At 42.2% G+C, this 25,805-nt stretch overlaps 1 protein-coding gene and 1 long non-coding RNA gene across 2 annotated transcripts in view; one reads left to right on the forward strand and one right to left on the reverse strand.

Moving 5' to 3' along the window:
- Position 1: 1 nt before the first annotated feature.
- Positions 2 to 23,836, reverse strand: LOC121723852. The gene is made up of 3 exons (XR_006035063.1): positions 23,752 to 23,836; positions 8,530 to 8,536; positions 2 to 12 (listed from the first exon to the last, which is right to left on the reverse strand). It is a non-coding gene; the product is annotated as an uncharacterized LOC121723852 (long non-coding RNA).
- mov10l1 (Mov10 like RISC complex RNA helicase 1) overlaps positions 3,665 to 25,805 on the forward strand; it is a 37,349-nt gene continuing 15,208 nt past the window's right edge. Inside the window, exons 1-16 of the mRNA XM_042110002.1 lie at positions 3,665 to 3,987; positions 4,268 to 4,371; positions 4,684 to 4,871; positions 5,048 to 5,207; positions 5,300 to 5,412; positions 9,327 to 9,511; positions 14,021 to 14,158; positions 14,316 to 14,762; positions 15,656 to 15,853; positions 16,467 to 16,581; positions 19,243 to 19,420; positions 20,078 to 20,148; positions 20,320 to 20,411; positions 22,789 to 22,847; positions 22,937 to 23,028; positions 23,127 to 23,211. Of these exons, the coding sequence (XP_041965936.1) occupies positions 4,281 to 4,371; positions 4,684 to 4,871; positions 5,048 to 5,207; positions 5,300 to 5,412; positions 9,327 to 9,511; positions 14,021 to 14,158; positions 14,316 to 14,762; positions 15,656 to 15,853; positions 16,467 to 16,581; positions 19,243 to 19,420; positions 20,078 to 20,148; positions 20,320 to 20,411; positions 22,789 to 22,847; positions 22,937 to 23,028; positions 23,127 to 23,211 (2,212 nt within the window). The 5' untranslated portion in view covers positions 3,665 to 3,987; positions 4,268 to 4,280. The remainder of the gene's footprint in view (positions 3,988 to 4,267; positions 4,372 to 4,683; positions 4,872 to 5,047; positions 5,208 to 5,299; positions 5,413 to 9,326; positions 9,512 to 14,020; positions 14,159 to 14,315; positions 14,763 to 15,655; positions 15,854 to 16,466; positions 16,582 to 19,242; positions 19,421 to 20,077; positions 20,149 to 20,319; positions 20,412 to 22,788; positions 22,848 to 22,936; positions 23,029 to 23,126; positions 23,212 to 25,805) is intronic.

Here is a 25,805-nt window from a genome sequence, read left to right on the forward strand (position 1 = left end):
TTCCTCAGTCTTCTGTAATCTAGAAAAGAGAGAATGAAGAATGTGAGATGGTCGAGGCGGAGGCGGAGTTTAAAATCCTTCTCTCTTCCCCTTTGTACTCCCCGTCTGGCTCGCTCGCTGATTTCTGGACTGCGGCTCAAGATAACAGGACAGAGGTAACAAAGGCGGGTTAAAAAAACAGACTGCATGTGAAAGAAAAGATCACAAAGCAACTCGTGCAGTCCCACAACACTTCATTCTTCACTCATTCAGTATGGCTAGTCTAGCCTGTGTCATAATATGCATAAACCAGCTTGTGCAGCCTAGGGTAGACAACACACGCAGTTTGCACTTTTGCAAGGAGTGTGTGAATCCTGTTGTTTTGAAATCTTTCAATTTGTCAAATTTGTCAATTTGTCCTTTAGTCCACTCATCATATGGTAGCCTTAACAATTGAGTAAATGTATGAGTAAATGTATATTGTTTGTGTATGTAATAGTGTTTAATGCAGTCTTTGATACAATGAATGCATCATTACAGGTAATGCCAAGATCAAAAAGTGATTCATGTGCACATTAACTTATCCACAGCACGGAAAGTAGAGACTGGATCTAATAACTCTGTGTGTAGGCTACACTATGATCTTCCCATAGTGATTCTGAAGTGCTTCTAGACATTATAAAACATGACCTGTCCTGGAGACGCCCTGGACACGCTTGTTTCTGAGAGTCAGCTTTTGTTTTGCTTTGTCTGCTCCTGTTTTGGTTCGGTAGAGTAATTCATCCTCTGATTGGAGAGAGGAAGTTTATGTCAAACAGAATCCGATTAGTGCATAGCAGTCCTGTTTGATCTCGATAGCAGTAGGAATGCAGTGATCTTGTGTTTTTGTATTCAATAAAGAATCATGCACACTGCAATAGCAACAGAGTATCCTGGAGATTTGCATCTGGGACAATGCTTGGCCTTATTTGCACCCTGGCAAGAAAACAAAAATCTTATGTGATCTATTGCCTCCTAGTGGCATGTACGGGGCCTGCAGTGGTTCTCTGCCAAACTCGTCTGCAGATGACAGCCAAGATCATCCAAGGGCAGGACTTCTGCAATGTATTTTTTCTAGTTGGAGTAAACATTTCATTCAAGTGCTGCAATCAGCATGCAATCAATGATTTGAGATTCTGTCCGTCAGAGGTGCCTTGAGTTGTAGACCACAGTGGAGAACCAATGTGATTAGCAATCATACATTTGATCTGAAAAGTAACCCTAGTGGCCCACAAGCATAGTCGTCATTATAACAGTTTAAACTCTACATGACTTTTGAACAATCATACCATTTGTTTTCCCCACACATCATCACTTGACCCGTATGACTTATTTTGAGGGCGGTCAGTGATAGGGCATGGACTATATGTCGCTGCAGCAGACAGCAAACATGTTGTAGCTGGATTGCTGCATTCTCTATCCATAAAGGGTGCACTAAGTCTAACATGAGCTTCAACATGTCTCCCAATGTTCAAGCCTGGACGATAATAGTGTAGTGATAGTGGTTGCCGCGGGCATATTATACAGTATGTGATGTATATCTATGTCTGCCGACATGTCTCTGAACATCCTATTAATGTTTTATGAGCTTGCATCTTTTGATGTAACCCCTATCGACTCTGTGACCTAATGACTATGAAGCTCTAAATTTGGCACTCCCCCATACATTTGGCTCTGTGTGTATACTGTGCAATGCCAAGATGATTAGCACCTTTCCAGCAGGCCCCTGTGTGTGTGAGTTATGGCTTCCATCCCTATTTTTGTCAGGGTGGACCTCCAGCTATCCAACCTCAGCAGAGGCCAGAAAGTTCTAACAGGGGGACTTTGGGAAGCACCTAGAAAGAGACGCAACAGTTACATGGACGGACAGTGATGTCACCTTGCCTGGACTCAACTGTCTTCCTGGAGATTATCTACTATTTGCATGTTAGGCCTGTTTTGGTCAGCATCACTTTGCAAATTGCCGAGCAGTTGTATTTGTGAGAGCCTAAACACAATAAAATTCAATAATATCCTAGTGTCTCTGATATACTATGTCTGAATCTTCTGGAAAATAAATGTTTGAAAGCATAAATGTTCCTGTCCGTTTCCTTTCCACCCTGGTACACAGCTGGCAATGCTACCCACCCAAATATGTACATTCATTTCCATAAATCCAATGGAAAAATCTTCCCTTCTGAACAAGACAATACATATTTCTTCAAAATAGCCTGCAACAAAAGTTATGAAACTATCATAAGGAAAAACATGCCTATTTTTTCCTGTGTGCATAACTGTGTCATAAAATCGTTAGATAAACATAACTCCTAAGCTTTGAACTATGATTTCCTGGAAAACTCAGGTATTCAGTTGCCTAGAGACATCTGGCTGAATCTACTCTACAAGTATTTCAAGATCTGCACAACTATCAAAATCTTAATATAGATGCACCACAGAATAAAACAACATGAGAGATGGTATCAGATGCTGAGGAGCTGGCAGCATCTCTTCTGCCCCAAGAAATTCTTAAAAATGAAACATGTCTGTTTAAGGTAAAATACAAAGTACAAAGGCAAGAACAAAACTGCCAAGTGCTTTTCAGAATGTGCCTGAAGATGGATTGAGATACTTAAGCAGGGCACAGAAAAGACCAGGGTTTGTTTAAATGTGGACTTCCAAGGACTGAGTCTCATCATAAAAATATCTATGCACACTATGTCACAGGAGCATCATCTTAAATTACAAATAGTGTGGGTGAACCAAATGCCCCTGACATGAAAAACCGCATTGAATGCCAGCTGCAGGCCTAAACAGGTTATATGTGGAAAGTGAGTGATCTCTCCCTCTCTGGCACATTCAAGAGATGGTTTATATCATATGGATTTCAGATCACATCAGCTGACTTTAATATAAATGAAAACATTCAAAAGTCTTTCTTTTTAAATGCAGATGTATATTGTTCACAGGTCATTTGAAAATAGCACAGGTGCATCTTTTTGTACTTCGGTATTAATAAAATAAAACAAAATGGTAGATTACAATGTCTATGACTAAAAGACTTACTAACCTAGTACAGTATGTACCTGTAATAGAACCCTGGCCCTCTTGGTTAGCCTTGTGTCTGGTGGGCTGACTCAGTTTTAACTCCTGTGACTGGCGGAGTTTTATCTGGGTCCTCTTTGGATCTTGCGACTTGCGGACCAACCTGGGCAGCCTGTCTGCCATTCGGGCGTGAGCCTAGCGACTTTCGGGGCCTGTCTTTTATGTATATAGTGTATATTTGTACATAGTTTGATCACATTTAGCCTAACAAAAATCCATTGTTTATCCAAAAAAATATTTTGATCTTCAAAAGTGTCTGGAGGGGCTTTACTACACCCTCAAAGCAATGCATCAACATTCAGAAGAGCACTCATGATTCTGAAATGTAAGATTATTATGTTTACAATAACTAAACTTTGACTAAATAAAAAAACGCCCTTAAACGCCCACAAATACCCGTGTTTGTGTGAAAGAATACAACCATAATGATAGCAGGTACGCCTATTCTAGGATGGCCGGCCCAGGTTATTTTATTTTTGAAAGCCTTAAAAATGTATACACTTGCGCCCTCTGTTGGTGATAATTCGGACATTATATTTTACAGTGTTTTGGGCCCAGAAAAGATCACACAGACCGATGTAGTGAATCCCCTGATTAAACTGACGTCATTCATCAGCAGATGCCAAGGTCGACACCACAGTGACAACGATTGACCAGCATGTGCAGTCGATTATTTTCCTACGTGAACCTGAGTTGAGCGTGGTAACAAACACCGTGCATTCATATTTGTCCTTTGGAAACGTACAATTCGACTTGAACTCCAAATTGGATCTTTTGAGAAGTTTAGCTTGCGAGGACTTCTTGTAACGATTGCCTTAGCACAGTGAAAGGAAGCACGCTAGGCTAAACAGTCTGCACGTGAGAAAAGTGGCATACCAGCGTACACGTGTGAGTTGTCTGGCTGTCTTTAACTGGAGTGTTTGCCTAATTTAAGGAGTTGTGTTAATATGATTAAGTTTTAAGGTCTTGTCTTAACAGTTGTCTTTGGAATTGTCCTCAAGTTAGTAACCATAGCTCTTCTACTTGCTATTAACTTCTACGCATATAAGTCTTGGTTATTACGGCCCAAAAAGATGGCTAATACCCGTGGCTGTGGGCCATGCTGATAAACCTAAAGTTTGCTTGAGTTGTTCCTCGTTGATTTGATGGTTGGACCTCTCTATCCTAGGCATTCCTCTATCATGGCAACAGCTGTGCAATTTGTGTTATCCAAACTACTGTGGCCCTTGTGGAGGAGAGCTGAGGGCAACGATGATGAGAAGTTTGGTACAGGTTTGTCTTTAACTTAACTATGCAATAGCACGAGTTCTCCACAATTCGGTTTGAACGTTCAGAACCATTGCTATTGCACACTAACTTCATCACACCTGTTGAGTCATAGCAACATTAATTCATTTTAACCAAACTGAAGTAATTGCACAATACCTGTCATTTGCAGAGCTCTCTCTAAGAGTTGTACATGGTAATTTTAAGTCACAGGAGTGATATTCTTATCTTATCTTAGCATGTTTAGATTGAAATTCATTGCTACACCTTTGCGAAACAAAGTGAAGAAAAGAACGAAATCCTTATTTGATTCTGTAGCTACTGAGGAGATCCAACAGGTGCGTGGAGGCGTGGTGACTCGCCTGTGTCAGGACTACGGGCTGATCAACGACTCCATCTACTTCACCTCCAGAGAGGTCCTGGGGGGGGTGCCCCTGCGGGCGGGCGATGCTGTCAGCGCAATAGCAATGCGTGACGGAGTTCAGTGTGGCTGGAGGGCCATCAGGGTGAGTGGAGTGAGCTTTGGTGTGTGTGGGGGGGGGCTGTGTTACTGATGAGCTCATGGTCATCTCTATGGGTATGACTATTGCTTTGTTAGCATGCATGCTCTTTTGATCTTTTTTTATTCTTATTATTTTGACGGATGCTGATCTTCTGATCGTGTGTTTCCCCTCCTCCTCAGGTGGAGCGCCAGGCTGATGCGTGGGAAGACATGGGAGAAGTGTCGCTGGAGAACGACTTTGAAAAGCTCCGACCGCTGGTTGGCACAGTGACCTCATGTGACCGCGATGGAGGGTTCATCAATCAGACAACCTTTTTTTCACACTCTGCATTGTGTGAAGGTTGCTGACTACAGTTCTCCAGAGCAAACACACATTTGTATAAGTTGCAAAGATTACGGTGGTCATATTTGTCGTATCTGGTCTCTTTGTAGGCTATGAACCAATGAAGGGAGACTGGGTGCAAGCGCAGTATATAATCAGTCCCACTCACTGGTCCAGTCAGGCCCGTACGGTTTCCCCGCTGCGTTATCGCCGCCTCGACCAGGTCAGTCTGGAGCACTCAGATTGCAAACTATTCTGTGTGTAGACCTGCTTCTCTGTCCCTCATTAGACCAGGTTTCACTTCCACAGTTCCTGTTAATGTGACAGTAAGAAGTGTAGTATTCATGTTGAAGTGTAGTATTCATGTTGAAGTGTAGTATTCATGTTGAAGTGTAGTATTCATGTTGAAGTGTAGTATTCATGTTAATGTGAGTAAGAAGTGTAGTATTCATGTTAATGTGAGTACGAAGTGTAGTATTCATGTTGAAGTGTAGTATTCATGTTGAAGTGTAGTATTCATGTTGAAGTGTAGTATTCATGTTGAAGTGTAGTGTAGTATTCATGTTGAAGTGTAGTGTAGTATTCATGTTAATGTGAGTACGAAGTGTAGTGTAGTATTCATGTTGAAGTGTAGTATTCATGTTAATGTGAGTACGAAGTGTAGTATTCATGTTAATGTGAGTACGAAGTGTAGTATTCATGTTAAAATGTAGTATTCATGTTAACTCATTATGCCAAGCTGTTTTCGGGAGCTTTGTCCTAGTGCCAGCAATCTAGACCATTGTTGATGATTTTTGTACAGCCACAGCATATTCTGTGTTATAGCTATGAACACATACAATAGCTCGATTAAAAGGTGATACTTTAAGCTTTTGGTGGGTGCAAACCGTGTATTTCTACATGCCTCTGTTCCTGAGAAATCCCAAGCTAAACAGTGGCTAGTTTTCATCAAAATCGCTGTTTTTTTGTTTTTTTAGAAATGGAGATGTAACGTCTTTTATGAAATATTAAGTGTTGCCTGTTACTCACTTGTGTAAACTTTCCGGGAAGTGATCAGCGAGACCTGGCGAGACTGCCACCTAGTGATAGACCCACGAAAATGGCCTGGTTTTGACCTGACGTACATGCGTCACTTAGCGTGTTTCCATCCAACTTCCTAATGCGCATTTAATCTATTCGAATAAGAAATCCCGGTTGGAAATGAGCATCAAAAATCCTAATGCGCATCTATATTTGATTCGCTAGAGGGGGTGGATTAACTCTCGATGCGCATAAGGTATAATGCGAATAAAGTTGATGGAAACGGTTTATTCGCATCGTGTGACGTAGCCTTCAGAGAATCTCAGCAATCTCTGGCGCTTCCCTATAACATTAGGCAACTTGATGTGTTCTCTTGCTTGTTTCCGTAGAATAAAACGAACTGAATACACACTTCGGTGCACAGTTGTTTTGCTGACGCTAAATTTTTCGCCAACAACTCGATCGGCACACATCGCAAGTTTATACAACTAGTGCAGTGCTCGTTCAAACATGCCATTCCTGTAGAAAACCTGTAGCCCGATTACATGCCCGCAGGTATGCCTGCTTTAACAATAGGATGATGGGGGGGAAAAACATCATTCCAGCATTCAATAATGTATACTGAATATCATAATATTTAGCCTATAATTAATGTGCAGTAAGCAGAATTTAGGCATGACTGCATGTGATTTCTACAGATCAGAATGGCATAACAAATGTTTTGAGTTAAGGCTATAGGCCTAGCTTATTGCATAACTTTCCTGATAGTAAAGACAAGCCATTTTGTGATCGTTTGACATTTGCAACGATGTGACTCAAAAGCAGTGTTTGGTAGCATAAGTGACGTTTCTCTGTCTGCCACTTGTTGTCTAGTTGTGTAGCACGTATTCTGAAACGTTAAATTCTGGACCATTAGCCTATCGCTTGTTTCAATTTGGGACCTTGCAGTCGGAAATGTAGTTTGTTTATTCAAAGTCTCACATCCAATGTAGCCTGGGCTATTCAAAGCATCAGTTTATTGCACATACTTTTCATGTAATTTTGAATAGCCACTACATACCCGTGTTTGTTGGCGTGTTGTTGCAAAATCCGTGTAATCATTTTATGCAAGCAAACATAAGTCTTTATTCTTAAGGTCAGAGATGATAATCAAACATCTTGCATTTTATTTAGTGCTGCCAAATCTCCGCTTATCCTCTCTCTGGTCCTGCGTGCAGTGCTGTGTGAAATGGTGGCTATGGTAGAGCGGAGAAAGCCAACGTGTGCTTCTTTTACCGATATATAACAATATATTTAGCTTTTCTTATCCAAACAATGTCAAACTATGCACTGCACTTACTCATGCCAGTAGCAAGACACTACTCATGCCAGTAGCAAGACACCTGCCAAGTTTGAAAATGAACGGACCAATGACACGCAGACAGACGTTCCTCCAATTTATGGATAGATAGATGCGATGGCTTGTTTGTTTGGATAGGCATCCGACAACGAGTACTCGGGGCAACAGCCAGGTCTATCATCCGTCATAATTCTTCAAACCCTGACTTGTGAATCTAAAGGTCTCCACCCACTGTTGGTCAGTGAAGTAGAGCTATAATCGGGCCTTAAAATTTAAGCCCGACAAGACCCGAGCCCCACAGAAATCAGCCTGAGCCCTGACCGAGCCTGAGACTGACAGCTTTTTAAAAGCCCGAACCTGTTTACAGCCCGACATTATTCAAATGTCCGCACACACGCAGCTCTTTTGCCTTTTGTCAAGAATGAGTAACATTTGACATAATTTATTCATGACTAATGTAGCCTAGGCCACTTGGAAGTTGGAACAAAGAAATAAAATAGCCCAAGTCCTCTCAGCATTCTGAAGTTTGCGGGAACTCTCCCATACGCAGCCCTGACATTAAATAGTTCTTGCTCCAGCTTTTCAAACCCCTCGCCATTTACGATATTAAAAGGCCTAATGTCTTTACAGCGAAAGCTGACACTTCTCCGTAACCATTTGTTTCACCTTTGCAGGGTTTGATTTTGTTGCTGTAGCCTAACAAACAATGTGATCCTGATGGGCACTGACAGCTTTGATCAACAGGCCTTATCAGCGACAAATTCCCTGTCGTTCTACAGAATGTTGCATCCTTTGGATTTTACCACTGGCTCATTATTCTCTTTATGCACATGATCAAAACTTTTCCACACCTCAGACTTTGCTTTCTTTGCCGGTGCAACTAAAACGCCAGTCACAAGAGGCCAGCCTCTGTTTCACCTCCTAAGCATCCATTTCTGAAATGATAGAAATGAAGCTCTACAGTGAAGTGCCAAATTTGACAAAAAAACTGCCGAGACCTTGGTCGTTCCCAAGTGTATGGCGGTCTCCGGCCCGATTGCGCAATATAAACATTCTCCACCTTCTCCTTCTAATCGATATTAAACAAAATATTTTCAAAATGAAGGAATGAATTAGGCCTAGTGCCTAGGCTATTCCGACCGCAGAGAGGAGGGCGTCCATTTCACTCAACTTAGGCAAAGTGTCCCCAAATACTTAGAATCAATAGGTGTTGGAAACGCTGACTAATGCGCATTTTATTTACGCGCATTACCACGGATGCGCATCACTAATTCGCATGAGTTGGATGGAAACATGCTAACTGATTCGACCCAAAGCGGCAACTGAGTTATGATAAAATGTCCAGATAAAATGTCCAGATTGTGCGTTTTCATGAGTTTTCGATCGTCATATATTTAATTTCCATTCATCACAGTTCCCAAAATCACATATAAGGTGTGTTAGAGTGTCTAGTTTCGTAATTTAAAAAAAAAAAGCTAAAAACGTAATATTACGTTTTTGGCACTCGATGAGTTAATGTGAGTAAGAAGTGTAGTATTCATGTTAATGTGACGGTAAGAAGTGCAGTATTCATGTTAATGTGACGATAAAAAGTGTAGTATTCATGGCTGTAGCAGGTGATGCTCATAACCAATTACTGCACTTTGTCATTTTGCAGAGTGATATATTTTCGTTTCTGATTGTTACCTTCAGCCTTAGTATGTCGAGACAAAGTAGTAAACTACATGCAAGATCTTTCCCAGAGAATACAGTATCTCAGATGGTGTGTGTGTACTCAGGTGCGTGTGTCCAGTGTGTTCGGCAGCAGTGGCGTGGTGGAGGACAGCGTGTTCTTCAGCCTGGACGCGCTGCTGCTACCCGCTCAGTACCGGCCTGGGCCGGGCGACCTGGTCAGTGTGGTGGTGGTGGAGAGCAGTCAGTCCTTCTACTGCTGGAGGGCTCTGTGCATGGCCCCGTCTCACAGGTGAGAACGGAGACGCAACCCAGCACCCACGCCTTGCTCCCAGAGTGTACACCCAGCACACACGCCTTGCTCCCAGAGTGTACACCCAGCACACACGCCTTGCTCCCAGAGTGTACACCCAGCACACACGCCTTGCTCCTAGAGTACACCCAGCACCCACGCCTTGCTCCCAGAGTGTACACCCAGCACACACGCCTTGCTCCCAGAGTGTACACCCAGCACCCACGCCTTGCTCCCAGAGTGTACACCCAGCACCCACGCCTTGCTCCTAGAGTACACCCAGCACCCACGCCTTGCTCCTAGAGTGTACACCCAGCACACACGCCTTGCTCCCAGAGTGTACACCCAGCACCCACGCCTTGCTCCTAGAGTGTACACCCAGCACCCACGCCTTGCTCCCAGAGTGTACACCCAGCACCCACGCCTTGCTCCTAGAGTGTACACCCAGCACCCACGCCTTGCTCCCAGAGTGTACACCCAGCACACACGCCTTGCTCCTAGAGTACACCCAGCACCCACGCCTTGCTCCTAGAGTGTACATCTAGCACCCACGCCTTGCTCCCAGAGTGTACACCTAGCTAGAAGAGCAAGCTGCCAAGGACATGGATACAATATCTAAGAAGCAAATATGATTTGTACCTTTCTTACCTTAAGTGTCCCACATACTCGCCACTCCCGACCGGTAGCGCGACAATGTGACGTCACAGAAGCGCCGTAACCATTTATACTCGCGCGTGGTGGTCGTGACACTAGTTGCAATATTCTCCTGAATTGGCATTGGCCTCAATGGCAGTAAAAACTACCCTCTGTGATGATGCTTCAGACTTCAGTTGCTGCTATTCACAACTACCAGTATTACCATCTAGTTTCCAAGGTGTGTGCAGATAGATAGATAGATAGATAGATAGGCTACTTTATCCGTGGAAAGAGATTTTTTTTCAGGCCTTAGCAGATATCCTTTGGTTGAAAATAAATATCTTTGTTACCTTTTGCTGGATTATTGGCATGTCCCTGGGTCCTAGTTCTTTCATCTTAATTCCCTGTGTTACATCTCTCTCTGGTAGCTTCATTAACTTATCCAGCAAACTATTTAAAAACAACGACAGTGTTTTTTCACAGAATTGGATTAAATTTGTGGCGGTAGCTGACTTGGACAACGGGGGGGGGGGGGGGTATTAAGAACGTCTTGGTAGTGTATAGGTCTAATTGAGTGCCTCACATAAGACGTTCGTGAGTAACACAGTTAAAAGGCTGCTGATGTGTGGATGCAATTCATAACGTTTTCTACATAGTTAAAATAAATGTTGTACTTCTCCTTGGGACAAGCACTTTGGAATTTTGGAAAACACTTTTCCATTTACATTCAATGTCAGTCTATAAAATTAGCCCTTCAACGAAACAAGCAGCTGTAAGTAGGCTACGCATGCTAAATTCAACATCCAAACAGTATTCTAACGTTAGCTTTGAGATACTGCTTGATTGCATTACATTACATTACATTAGGCTGACGCTTTTTAACCAAAGCGACTAACAACATGGTAAACAGTAAGTTTTAGAACAATTCTCACAATTTTAGGACAGTTTAAAAAAACATTAGAGTACAGTAAGAATAAGTGCGTCGGTGAGTGCTGTTTTTAACAGTTACTTGTCAGTTTAAAACGGCTGGTGAGTGCTAGGATCAGTAAGACTTGTTGTAAGTGTTGCTATGAGAGTAGATGTTCTCTAAAGAGCTGGGTCTTCAGGAGTTTTTTGAAAGTGGAAAAGGATGTCCCTGCCCTTGTAGGAACTGGCAGTGTGTTCCACCAACGAGGAACAACAGATGAGAAAAGTTTGGATTGGCTTGAGCGTACCGGTGGTAGAGCTAGACGTCGTTCGTCAGAGGAGCGCAGCGGTCTGGAGGTAGTGTAAGTCTGTATGAGGGCATTCAAGTAGGTGGGAGCAGAGCCGGAGACTACTTTGTAGGCAAGCGTTAGAGACTTGAATTTGATGCGGGCCGCCATAGGTAGCCAGTGTAGCTGGATGAGCAGCGGGGTAACATGTGCCCTTTTGGGTTGGTTGTAGACCAGGCGCGCCGCCGCGTTCTGGATCATCTGAAGTGGTTTCACTGCGCAGGCTGGGAGACCTGTCAGGAGGGCATTGCAGTAGTCGAGTCGTGAGATGACTATTGCCTGAACCAGAAGTTGGGTAGCATCTTGAGTCAAGTAAGTCCTGATTTTCCGTATGTTGTAGAGTGCAAAACGGCATGACCGGGCGACTGAGGCTGATTGCATAACTTAACTTAGTAGGCTACATTGAAGAGACTAAACTATGTTGTGATAAGACCTTAGCAGAGTTCACTTCAATGCAGCAGTTTTGAACAAATTTGCGCAGCATGGTCACGATGCTAAGTGGATTTAATAGGAATTTAGCCAGACGTCTTCTATGCAATGCTTCTTTGTGGCAACAACAATCCTTCAACAATGGTGAATATTTTGTTAAATGCACAGAGGAGGGGCAGCAGGCTACGAGAGAGAGCGGGGCGGGGTAAGGAAAGGCTGCGTGCGTAAATAGCCCAGCTCAATGGCAATGCAAGGATTTGATCCTATATTTAATTTAATTTAAATTAAATTAAACATAGAATATTAATATGTGGCGGCCAATTTTGATTTAATGGCGCACTGCCACAGATTAGTCAATGTATGGGAAACACTGCACGAACTCTCGCTGGTAACAGCCAGGTTAATTTCCCTCTCTTCTCAAACTGACTATTCAAACACCATGTTTATTTAAGATGTGGGCTAGGAAAAAATGCCTGAATGTGGTTGATGTCTGTATAGAGCAGTGGTCCCCAAACTTTTTCTTCCGAGGGCCAGCTTACTATGCCTGGCTCTAAGAGAGGGCCAGAGACTCGGAGTATATCAGTAACCATAAATAGCTTAGTGCTGTGAACAACAGCAGTCTACCTTAGTTGAATATTCCATTACATTTAATCTATAGGCTATTGCAATTTAATACCATTGTTAGCTGTGTTTATATTGCCATCATGCCATATCAGTGTAAAATGTAACTCCAATTAAATAATACTAATAAAAAGACTTGCATTCCCAAAAGTATTAGCAGGGAGTCCCAAAAGTATATTTTATTAAAAATGTGTGAACTCTGAACATTTAAAGTTCTCAAACTATGAGAATTTTATGAAATTAAATGACCACCATTCTAACTTTCACTCACCTGAACTTGTGACCTCTTTGTATGAACATTTGAACGGGTAAATACAAAATGGAAATAATTATCCCAGAAATATGACTTGAATAGAAGTTAGTTAGTTAGTTATTAACAATTAATTGATAAACTTTTACAATACTTTGAGCACTGATGCAGTCAGCATAGGCCTCTTACATTGTTTGCAGGTAGGCCTACATTTCATTCCGTTTTTGATGGCAAATGCGAAACAGCGCCAAAACAACCACCAGTGGACAAAAAGAGTATTACATGTGTACTGTTAAGACTCGCCATAGAGAATGAATGGGGGAAATTGCGGAGGTTATAGTTTGAAGATGTCGTACTCCCGTGCGGGCCAGATGCTATATACCACGGACATGTTTTGGGGGGCCACCCAAAATGAGGTGGCGGGCCGTAGTTTGGGGACCACTGGTATAGAGGCACGCATGCTCTCTGATCTTGGCTTCAAGCTCATCCTGCTTGTCGCGCGCATCTGAAAAAAATCTCCTGTGCACGACCTGCCTGCATGGCTGAAATTTCTTGTGCGACAGAGGAAATGACGCAATTTGGACGTCACATTGTCACGCTACCGGTCGGCTACCGGACGCTTTACATACTGTACCTTTCATGATTTTGCTGGATAATGCCATTTGATATATGAATGTAAAATCTGAGCAATGAGATCGACGTAAAATCTGTCCAGTAAATTGAAGTAAAGGCAGAAGATGGCCAGATGCCTGATTTTCATACATATTACTGGCTTTGTTCTACCTTTGCTATTGTTGGTAAAAATATTATGTACCAAAGTGAAATATGAGCTCCAGTCACGAAGAAGTACAAATCAAGATGCAAGGTTTATTAGGCTGTATACAGGAGAGAGGCACACCCGTAGCACAGCGTACTCCAGAATATGCGTCTCTGACTTGACAGAATCATCCAGGGTTTAAGTACCCAACAGTAAGAAATAGATAATCATACAGTGACTGTGGCAACGCCAGGAGACATTCAGTCTACCTTAATCAATGACGAAAATGACTGTTGACGCAGAATAGACAACAGCAAGTGATATCCACTCTGGCGCCTTACATTATCATGTTTAAAAGAACAGTACAGATATCACACAGGGTCATGATGCAGACGTAGAATCATACTTTTAGTGTCAAAGTGACCCACTAGTGAGAAATGCAGAACATTAAACCACATACTGAATATTGGGCCCAATGCTGCACATTAAACCAACATATTCAAGTATTGGACATAATGTTCAATTCCATTTTCTCTCACTATCTATCTCTTTGGGTGTGACAGTGCGGGACCTTCGCTGCCCATGCCAGAAGCAGAGCTGGAGTCTCTGCTGGAGAACAAAGAAGGCCTGGTGGTCAGTGAGGTCACTGACTTTGGAGATCTTCTGTTAGGAGAGAGCAAAGAGCTTGTGATCTGGATAGAGTGAGTGTCGAATTACTGAATAGTTAACCATCTGTATATGTTATTCATCTAGATGGCTCACTTTGAAATGTTTTCATCCTGGTGCAAGTTTGAAAACCAAGGACATGATGTAATGGCTTTTTTAAAAGTATATATGCTCCCCTGTACTTTGTGTTAGGAACAAGGGCTCAGAAGCCCGTCAGCTGAAGTGCTGTGATTTTGCTGGCTGGGATTCACAAGAGCAGTTCACCTTTATCCTGGACCTGAGCATGGCTAACTCTCTGGATGGCAAGTCGCCCCTCTTGCAGCTTGGCAAAATGTGGATGTTCAATGGCGGGCCCCAGGTGCCAAGCAACCCGTACACAACCTACATGCGAGCTCGCGTGCCCACGCCGGGCAGCATCGGGGGCTACGGCTTCTGCCCACTGCCCACTTCCCCCGGACGGGTAGAGGACGAAGAGCAGCTGCAGAGAGACGAGGTGGACAGAGATGCCGAGGGCTCGGACGTTATGTACGAGGAGCTGCAGCAGGCCGCTGGGCAGAAGAGCGCCACCCGCAGCCTGGAGAGAGACCTGCAGATCGCGCCCGGACAGAAGGGCTCGGTGACCGTCGGCTGCCGTGGAAAGTGAGTGATGGTGGTGTTGGAAAATCAGAATGGATCAAAGTCAATTTATCTATAGTGGTAGCTTTCTTTTCAATCATTTTACAACCTTTCCAAGATGTTAGTATATTTTTTTACACTATAGGAATCGCATACTACAACATGTATTCATACTAACACGATCAAATTTGTGACTACAGAGTTTTATTTTAGCATGGGGTTCCTTCACAAAAGAGACCTGCATGTCACAGCATGGGGTTAAAATCCTTAAGTTCTTGGCTTTATTTTTGAGGCAAAAACGTCACTCTTAACGCCAGTCTTTGATAAGATGTGAAATATCCACTGGAATTTTGTTTCTTTCTATTGCACCTGCCAGGGAATCCGTGTTATATGTGGCTAAGCTGCTGCCTAGCAGGTAAAATGCGTTTAAATGGCTATAGCCTACATTTAAAACTTATTTATTAGCTAGAAATGATGCCTGTGTGTGTAAAAAATAAGTACAGGTCACTAGCACACCAGTTCTTTTTACATTCTACACTAATGAGTGTTCATCCAAACACATACGCACACATACGCACACATACGCACACACAACAGTTTGCAAATGGAGTGCATTACCACCATCTGCTGGGCTGAGGTGTTATAGCAAGTGTACCCTGTAGCCTCGTTCTGGCCGCCGGGTGAAGGCGAATCCCACTATGTAGTAACAGTTTGTGTTGTTTCTCAGGTAGTATTGAAACTGATTAGAAATGAAACGTTTCTGTATGAAAATGGGGTTAAGTCAGTGTAACAGACTTACTGTACTAATGATTAATGACTCAGTCTGATCTTGCCCTTGCACAAGTCTATATATTGCTTATTTGCATTGTCCAATAGGAGCACAAGTCTATATATTGCATATTTGTGTTGTCCAATAGGAGCCTGGGTCGCTGTGCAGAGCTGCTCCTGCTGCACTTCTCCTCCTTCACCATCGGGCGGCGCCTGGAGGTGGCAGTGAGCAGCAGGGAGGAAAAGCTGTTGCTGCCTAGTGCCCCCTACTGCCCAGTCTCCCAACTGCAACAGCAGCAGCAGCAGCCGACCACCGTGCGCACGGTCATGGCCCCTGCTCCAGTGAGGTCAGTTCTCTTTCTCTCTCTCTCTCTCTCTCTCTCTCTCTCTCTCTTTCTTTCTCTCTCTCTCTCTCTCTCTCTCTCTCTCTCTCTCTCTCTTTCTCTCTCTCCCTCTCCCCCCAAGATGGCGGGGCGAGTTTCAACCAATCATGTGGAGATTTTTAGGGGGGTGGTGGGGGGGGAGAATCAAGTCTGAAAATGCTTTTTACAGGATGGTTGATGACCGAGAGCTTTCCGGTGGTATGGGGGGTGGGGGGTTGCTGTGTGAGGGTGGGGAGGATGGGCAGGTTGTTTTTAACATATGAATCTGCTCTGCGAGCCCTGTGATGTTTCTTTTTAACTTGTATGTGTTTTTAACATGGTTTTATTGTGTAGTGGTTAAACACCTGAAATTGTTTCAATAAAGGAGTGTTAAGCCCCCCCCCCCCCCCCTCTCTCTCTCTCTTTCTTTCTCTCTCCCCCCTCTCTCTCTCTTTTTTCTCTTTCTCTCTCTCTCTCTCTCCCCCCCTCCCTCTCTCTCTCTCCCCCTCTCTCTCTCCCCCCTCGCTCCCTCCCTCTCCCCCCTACCCTGGAGAGAGACATTTGCATGTATAGTGACATTTGTGTGTTTTGTTGTCAGGACATCAAAAAGGCACTTGCCAAACTTTTTGGGCACCTACCCAGTGCCCCATTCTCTTCGTGATTGTGTGGAGTCCAGGAATGACGTGCTGGTGGTTCAGCCCCAGTTGGGAGAGGTTGGTCTGGTATAGATAGATAGATACATACTTTATTGATCCTCAAGGGGAAATTCAAGGGTCTCAGTAGCATACAGACATAACACACAACATGCACTTACAGCAGAAATGGTAAACATAAGTATAAACATATAACTAAACTCCACTGTACAATAAGACAGTAGAAGATAAGACTGATAAGAAAACTAACAATACTAAATACACTATATAAGTTAAATTAAGAAAGTCCAATGTGCTTGAGGGTGATCAAGCATAAGACGCTTGTAGTGACAGGGCCAGGACTGGTGAGGTGCTAAAGGGAGTGAGTGTCATGGTGAAGGTGCAAACAGTAGTCCAACCATAGTCCTTAGTTATGTGTGCCTGGCAAGGTGCTCAAGAGAGTGAGTGTCATGGTGAAGGTGCAAACAGTAGTCCAAAATTAGTCCAACAGTGCAAGAGTAAGGTCTAGAGACCAGCATACATAATAGAGGTGTAGTGTTTGTCCTTTCTGTGTCTTGCACACAATAATAACGGCATGCTATAGGAAGACTATAATGCACATAATATAGAAAGACTGTGTGCACTTAATATATTGACATGCTATAGAAAGACCACATGCACGTAATATAATGACATGCTATAGAAAGACCACATGCACGTAATATAATGATATGCTATAGAAAGACCACATGCACGTAATATAATTACATGCTATAGAAAGACCACATGCACGTAATATAATGACATGCTATAGAAAGACCACATGCACATAATATATTGACATGCTATAGAAAGACCACATGCACGTAATATAATGACATGCTATAGAAAGACCACATGCACGTAATATAATGATATGCTATAGAAAGACCACATGCACGTAATATAATGACATGCTATAGAAAGACCACATGCACGTAATATAATGACATGCTATAGAAAGACCACATGCACGTAATATAATGATATGCTATAGAAAGACCACATGCACGTAATATAATGATATGCTATAGAAAGACCACATGCACTTAATATAGCGGCATGCTATAGAAAGACCACATGCACATAATATATTGACATGCTATAGAAAGACCACATGCACGTAATATAATGATATGCTATAGAAAGGCTGTGTGCACTTAATATAGCGGCATGCTATAGAAAGACTGCATGCACACAGAACTAGATGTACCGCAGAGCGGTACACAATATGACCGCCGCCCAGTCCAGCACATTTTTTCCACAAAAATAAATCACGCTGAAAGGCCTATATGATTCTAACTATCTCACTAAATTGCATTATCCACACTCAGTTCTCACTGGTATCTGCTAGACAACAAGTACCAAAACATGATTAGTTCATAGATTTCACATGTAAAATTGATTTTATACAGCCCCACCCCCATCTTGCCTGTTCATAATTCTGAGAAATTCTTGAATTGTGTGCATGTGTGCGTGCACACGTTTATGTGTGTGGGTGTGTGCGTTCTTGTGTGTTTGTCTGCGTATGTGTGTTTGTGCATGTGCATGCATGCGTACATATGTCTACTGTGTGAGTATGTGTCATACGTATGATTACTGTGAATGTATGTGTGTGCGTGTGTATCTGTTTATGCACGTGTGCACATGGAATGGGTTAACATGACCCCTGGAGGCAAACATACGGAAAAAATTGGTCATCCTAGGCCCTACGGTTCCCGAGCGGGGGGGCTACAGATCAAAACGAAAAACGATAGTTCAGCCAGAGATATTGTGATGAAAACACCTCATTTTTTGCTTTTTAATTTTTAACTAGGTAGCGCTATACATGAAATAAGTGGTAATGGGATGGGTTGACATGCCCCCTTAAGACCAACATACAAAAAAAAAGGTGGACCTCCTAGGCCCTACGGTTCTCGAGATATTCACAGAAAACTGTCTCCGGCCACCTACAGGCCAGTTGGGGTATAGTAACATAAATTGATTTATTGTGTGGCCCCCCATGAATGGAATTCCACGAAACTTTCAGGCGTGCATTCAGAGGGTGTCATAATGATCCTACACTTCCAATTTCGTGCAGTTTTGACTATGTTAGATCACAGATACCTGCGATTACAACACCTCATTTTTACTTTTTTGTGTTTAACTAGGTGGCGCTATACATGAAATGAGTGGTTATGGAATGGGTTGACATGGCCCCTTGAGATCAACATACAAAAAAAAAAGGTCCTCCTAAACCCCACGGTTCTCGAGATATTCACAGAAAACTGTGTCTGCCCTACCCTCCTTTCGGGGGTCCAGTCCAGCGGGGGGGCTACAGATCAAAACGAAAAATGATGGTTCCATGCTATCCATGTGGGGTTACATGCCCACCAAGTTTCTTGTACCCCGGTCTTTCGGTGTCCCGGGAATCCTTGACGGAAATTTGGACATGCGAAAAAGGAAAAAAAAAAAAAAAAAAAAAAATCTGACTAAACCTATATGACCGCCGCTTCGCTGCGCGCCGGTCATAATAACACACAGTAGATTTAGAATATACAAATTCTACTCAACAACCTGAAATGCAAAAAACATCTGTGTGAGACAAGACAGAAACACTGAAGTGGATAAGGAATGCGTCTGCCTGGTCTAGGTTCTGTCCCCTTGACCCTGTCCATCCCTGGGTGCTGCTGACACGTCTCCTCTGCTGACCTCTCTCCCCAGCCTCTGTCCCTGGCCAACCTGCAACAGCGCTTCTCCACTCTGCTGTGGCTGGAGGAACTGCATGCCGAGTCCGAGCTGCGGGAGTTCAGCATCAGTGGCGCGCTGCTCCGCAAGGGAGCCGTCCACCTGCACCTGGAGGTACCTGGCCTGGCTGAGGGCCGGCCCAGCCTGTTCATCGGTGAGCAGCTGCCCTGTTAGGGGCGCACAGTAGAATAGAGCCTTGGGTTACTTAGGGGCGCACAGTAGAATAGAGCCTTGGGAAAAGTAAGGTTAGGGGTGCATTAGCTGGGAACTCGTATGTACTTTAAATCTGTTAAATAAGAACAGTGCTTTAATGCCAAATAAACCAATGCTTTAAAATTGCTTTGAATAAAGGTCTACAGAATTTGTTAACTGTAAATGATTGTCTGCCAACTGTGAAAGTTACTCCAACTAGATTTATGGAGGAACCTTAGTGTACTGGCTGCTCCTCCCTCTGACTTCAATTTTCTATTATGAAATAGCCAGCAGAGAATGAAAATGTTTCCACTGTTTGCTATTCACATGCACTTGAAACAGCAGCCGAAACACTTGCTCAGGAGTTGTGAGCGCAGATGCACTTGAAACAGCAGCCGAAACACTTGCTCAGGAGTTGTGAGCGCAGATGCACTTGAAACAGCAGCCGAAACACTAGCTCAGGAGTTGTGAGCGCAGATGCACTTGAAACAGCAGCCGAAACACTAGCTCAGGAGTTGTGAGCGCAGATTCTATTTTGTTAACCTAATGATCTGTTACAAAGGAAATAGCTGTTGGCTTTTTGTGTGTCACTTTGATCCTGTTTTTTTTTTTTATCCAGGTGACAAGGTGCTTCTTAAAAAGCCTCTAATTGGGGGTGTGGTGGTGGAGTATGTTGGCTATGTCGCAGAGGTAAATACCACATCGTGAGTCGGTCGTGATGCTTGACTCGTGAATTGCGTTGGAGAATAATGGACGGATGGCCAGAAATAGCATGTGATGTGTTGTACCCAGTGACCGTTTGTTGCCTGTGACACTCTTACACTCTCACCCTTACCCTTCCACTTTGTCTGACACCATTAGATCAATGAGGAGGATGTGAGTCTGCGAGTGAATTATGATTTTCATCAAGCCTACCTTGGGGAGCCTTTAGACGTGGAGTTCACCTTTAACAGGTAATCCCCCTCCATTCCATACACTCTATTCAGTATACATCTGTGAAGGCCCTCCATTCTATACACTATTCAGTATTCATCTGTGAAGACCCAATGAGGGCCTGGAAACTTGGTTTATAGAGCTATTGTGTCTGATGTAATGATTCAATTAGGAAGATAAAACATTTGTAGAGCTGGCTAACCCCCTGTTTTGGTTTTTTATATTTTCTTTCTTTCTTTCTTTCTTTCTTTCTTTCTTTCTCTCTCTCTCTCTCTCTCTCTCTCTATCTATCTATCTATCTATCTATCTATCTATCTATCTCTCTCTCTATCTCTCTCTCTCTCTCTCTCTCTCTCTCTCTCTCTCTCTCTCTCTCTCTCTCTCTCTCTCTCTCTCCAATTAAATTGAGCTTTATTGACATGACAAAAAATACAATTTGTATTGCCAAAGCATACATGTATGTAGTAGTGTGTAAAGAAAGAAAATAAAACATAATGCATCATACATTACTGCAACGGCTGTGTGTGTGTGTGTGTACGTATCTTGCTGTGACTCTTGCACTCTTTTGTTCCTCTGCTAATAATAATATTCTCAGACTTGGATCCTTAAAGTTTTGAAGGTCTGGATGCATTTCTCTGAATTTAGAAAAGAATTGATCTTGTATATCTTTCCATTGGCAGCATTCAGCCATAAAGTGTAGCTCTGTTTCTATGACACCTTGGTTGCAGTTGGTGCACAGCCTGTCTTCTCTGGGCAGCCAGGTTTGCCTGTGTCTGCCCTTCTCGATAGCCAGACTGTGATTGCTTATTCTGTACCTGCCTGGTCAAGGTTTTTCTCTGTCTGGTATCAGTGACTGTGGATAGGTAGTCTGCCACAGTGTACCAAATAACATTGAAGTTTATTTTGTCTTTTTGTTGTTTCAGTCCAATATGATAAGTAATTTTGTTTTTCTGCATTTATAATTTGGTTAGGCTGAATTGTTTGAGAAAGGGTGGCAAGGTCCTGAGGCTGACTATTAGTTGTGTTAGTTGTACTATTAGTATGTCTCAGAACTAGCTGGATGAGGGGACATGTTTTTACTTTTAGGGCTTTATAACAAAAAGAGTTGGGGTCGCTTGTTTTGAGATGTTAAATAACAAAAGGTATTGGCCTTATTATTTTTAATTAGTAAAGGGTATTGGCCTTATTCTGCCCTGCATCCATTGTTAGGTGTGCTCCTCTGTACCTTGAGGATGCTTTTACAGAACTCTGCATGCAGGGTTTCGATTGGATGTTTGTCCCATTTTTCAAATCCATTGTACATAAGAGGACCCCACACTTCACTGCCATATAATGCATTTGGCTCAATAACTTTTTGGAATATTTTGAGCCAGATCCGAATGGGTATGTCAAATTGAATAGATTTTTTGATGGCATAGAAAGCCCTTCTTGCTTTCTCTTTCAAATAATTCACGGCCATGTTGAAATTACCATTTGAACCGATTGCATATGTACCAAGGGTTAATTTCTTTCCCTGATATCTGGATTTTTTTCTGGAAAGTTCTGTAAACAATTTAGGCTCTGCTGTAGACCCTCTTCTGTTGGAGACAGCAGAACCAAGTCGTCCACAAAGAGAAGAAATTTGATTTCAGAGTAATTTAATAGGAGGCCAGGAGCTGCTGACTGCTCGAGTCTTTTTGCCAATCCATTAATATATATATATATATTAAAGAGGGTCGGTGATGGAGGACAGCCCTGTCTCACACCCCGTTCCTAAGTGAAGAATTCTGTTTGTTTGTTTCCAATTTTAATTGCACATTTGTTGTTTAAGTACATTGCTTTTATTACGTTGTATGTTTTCCCCCCTACACCAGTTTCAGTAAGTTTACAGAATAGGCCATCATGCCAAATAGAATCAAAGGCCTTTTGGAAATCTACAAAGCAAGCATAAAACCAATTTTTTATTTTGGTTTGCATGTTTATTTATTAAGGTGTGTAGAGTGAATATGATCTGATGTTCTACATTTTGGTAAAAAAAAAACTATTTGACTTCTATTCAGGGCATCATGCTCGATAAGGAAGTTTATTATTCTATTGTTTAAAATGCTACAAAATAACTTCCCCAGATCCCCCAGTAGTTATTAGGGTCGAATTTGTCTCCAGTTTTGAAAAGGGGTGTAATGATTCCTTCATTCCAGATATCAGGGAAGTATCTGACACTCAGAACCAAGTTGAACAGTTTTAGAATAGCCAGACAAAAGTTGCATTTTTAATCATTTCATTGAGGATGCTATCAGGGCTTATGACTTTTCCATACTCCTCCATTTTTGATGGCAAGTTCCTCATGTTGCTTTTTGTTAAGTTTATTCCAGAAATTATTTGAATTTAAACATTATATTATGATGTCCATCATACCAGGTTGACTATGCGTCGGTGCCATCTGGCCATTAATCAGGCAAAGGACTTTGGAGATGCTGGTGAGTACTGTCTCTGTCTTCCATTTCACTGCTATCGGTTTCGCCTTCATTTGTTATTTCCACATTGCTGACCCTGTTCTGCTGCCCAGTGCTATTCCCCAGTGAGTTGACCCCTCAGGCCCCTCAGTGGGTGGGAGAGTGGGGACCAGACGAGCCCCTCAGGGGTGAGCAGGAGGAGGCGGTGAGTGGAGGGGAACAGGGAGGAAGAATATTTGGGTAGTGTGTCATTTAGGTGGGTGTCGATGACCGAGCCTGCGGCCCCATTTTTATCATTTACAGAACCAGGACGTGGAAGAGAATCATAATGGGGCGGGTTCAAGTGTGATCGCAGACATGAAGTCGGTTGCCACTCAAACAAAAACAGGTAAAAATCCACTGTAAATACTATTGTGCTATGAGGAGCCAAATCTACTGTAAATACTATTGTGCTGTGAGGGTGGAGAGAAAGTGGAATAGAGCATTAGGTCCAGTATTCCAATATGTGGTTTAATGTTCTGCATTAGGTCCAGTATTCCAATATGTGGTTTAATGTTCTGCATTAGGTCCAGTATTCCAATATGTGGTTTAATGTTCTGCATTAGGTCCAGTATTCCAATATGTGGTTTAATGTTCTGCATATCTCATTAGTAGGTCACTATTTGCATATCTCATTAGTAGGTCACTATTTGAATATCTCATTAGTAGGTCACTATTTGCATATCTCATTAGTAGGTCACTATTTGGCTGTGTACAGGAGAGAGGCAAACACCTATGGAGCTAATTTTGTCTCAATAATATTTGTTTATGCGCAGAGGGGGATCCACAAATATTTCTTGATTTGCATGTGTGTTTTGATATCTACAAATAAAAAAATCATATTTGTAACTCGTAAATTGATTTTTACAAATATAAAAAAGATTTATACAAATATAAAAAAAATTGTGTAGAAACTTGGTGTCAATGTATCGATAACTTATCACCAGCAAAACCACTGCCGTGTAGTGCCATCTCTTTTTTTTTGTAAAACCGAAAATTTCATTTGTGAAATGTGATTATGCATTTGTGGATCACCAGCACACGCATTCTTCGCTTTCCAAAGTTACGTGTTTTTAAGACGTTCTTCACATGAAAGTCACACAAATCCACACGTAAATAGGCCTACTTTAATTCACCGGCACACAGAAATCGCAATCCAGTAGATGGCGACATCTACAAATATTTCTTGACTTGCATTTGTGTTTTGACATACACAAATAAAAAAAATCATATTTGTAACTTGTAAATTGGTTTTCACAATTGTAGATGTGTATTTGTAAATGAAATGGCATTTGTAAAACTGAAAATTGCCTTTGTGAAATCTAATTTTGCATTTGTGGATCACCAGCACACAGTTTTCGTTTTCACATTTGTGGATCAGAATTTGTGGATCACGTATTTTTGAGACAAACTTTGCGCAGAGAAGCCACCCAGATCCACAAGTAGCCCGCTGACACTTTTTAATCCAGTAGATGGCAGTGTTGTTCTATGGGACTCATAACCAAAGATTCTTTGCTCATTACACAACAAGGTTTTTGATGGAAAAGTGGTGTTTAATTTCCATAATCTTTGTTTAGTAAACGCATAAAACCGTCAGTTTGCAAACTAAATCAAGAATTGCGATCTTTGAGTTTGTTTATAGTTACCTAGCAACCGAGGCTTTAAGTGTTAAAACCAAAGATTCTAGAACAGAGTTATGAACATCAGACGCTTGAGTGAAATCTCGACCTTATTAGTGATTGATAGCCTATCTTATGCGCTGTGTTTAAGCAGGATGTGAACAAAGGGTTAACTTATAGCCTACAGGTAGAAAAAAGAAAAAATGGTGATAATATAACATTAGCTAAGTTAGTTTGCCTGCTAGCTAGCTTATCAGTAGCCTAGGCTGTAGTCTCTCAATGGGAATTTATGTGATCTATTTACCAGTGCAATAGCTACTTCTATCTAAATGGCAGGCCTATTTACCTCTCCTTATTCAGTGTAAACTTGGAAAAAGACCAATTGGGCCCTTCACACGGTCAGTTCTTGCAGTTCATTAAACGAGTAAAAAAAAAAACGCATAAAACCGTCAGTTTGTAATGTAGAAGCTAGGCCTACAAGAAATGTGGTAGCACAGTGGTTAGAGGAGTGAGCTCTGACCCCAAGGATTGTTGGTTCAAATCCAGGCTCAGCGCAACATTTCATATACAGTTCCAATTCTATGAGCCCACCTGAACATCTGTTTTAACGTTGCCAGCTGCTGTTTTGTTTTTTTTTACTCTGTAATGAACTGCAAGAACTGACAGTGTGAAAGGTTGCTAGGTAACTATAAACAAACTCAAGGATCGTAATTCTTGATTTCGCTTGCAAACTGACTGTTTTATGCGTTTACTAAACAAAGATTATGGAAATTAAACACCACTTTTCCATCAAAAAGCTTGTTGTAAAAGGCATAACTTGTTAGATTTAAGAACTAGAAGAATCCAAGATGGCGGCGCGTGCACACGCAGCGACCTCTCTCTGTCCCAACCGAACGGTGTTTTGTTCGTTTAATAAGTGTTTGTCCGAAAGTTTTACGTGTTCGTCTCGTCTTACTACGTCGTACTACAAGTACAGCAGGCAGTTTCTACTGGACATCTGCAAAAGCAAGTTTTGCAGCGTTCTGGACTTTGCAACAGAGACGCTAAAGGAACTCTGACTACTCCGGCCTGCGTCAAGTCAAGTCAAGTCAAGTTTATTTATATAGCACATTTCATACACAGAGGTCATTCAATGTGCTTTACATAAACAAAACCAAACGATAATAACAAATAAAAGCATAGAAGGGCAATATAGTCAAAGAATAGTTAAAAGGTAAAGATCATAATAAAAAGAAAACATAAAACACAAGGTAAAATCATTTAAAAATAAAGAATAATTAGTAAGCAAAAACAAAGGCAAAAGTAGTAAAAAAAGTAATAAAAG

This window comes from Alosa sapidissima, chromosome 11, assembly GCF_018492685.1.
Source record: "Alosa sapidissima isolate fAloSap1 chromosome 11, fAloSap1.pri, whole genome shotgun sequence".
Lineage (NCBI taxonomy): Eukaryota > Metazoa > Chordata > Actinopteri > Clupeiformes > Clupeidae > Alosa > Alosa sapidissima.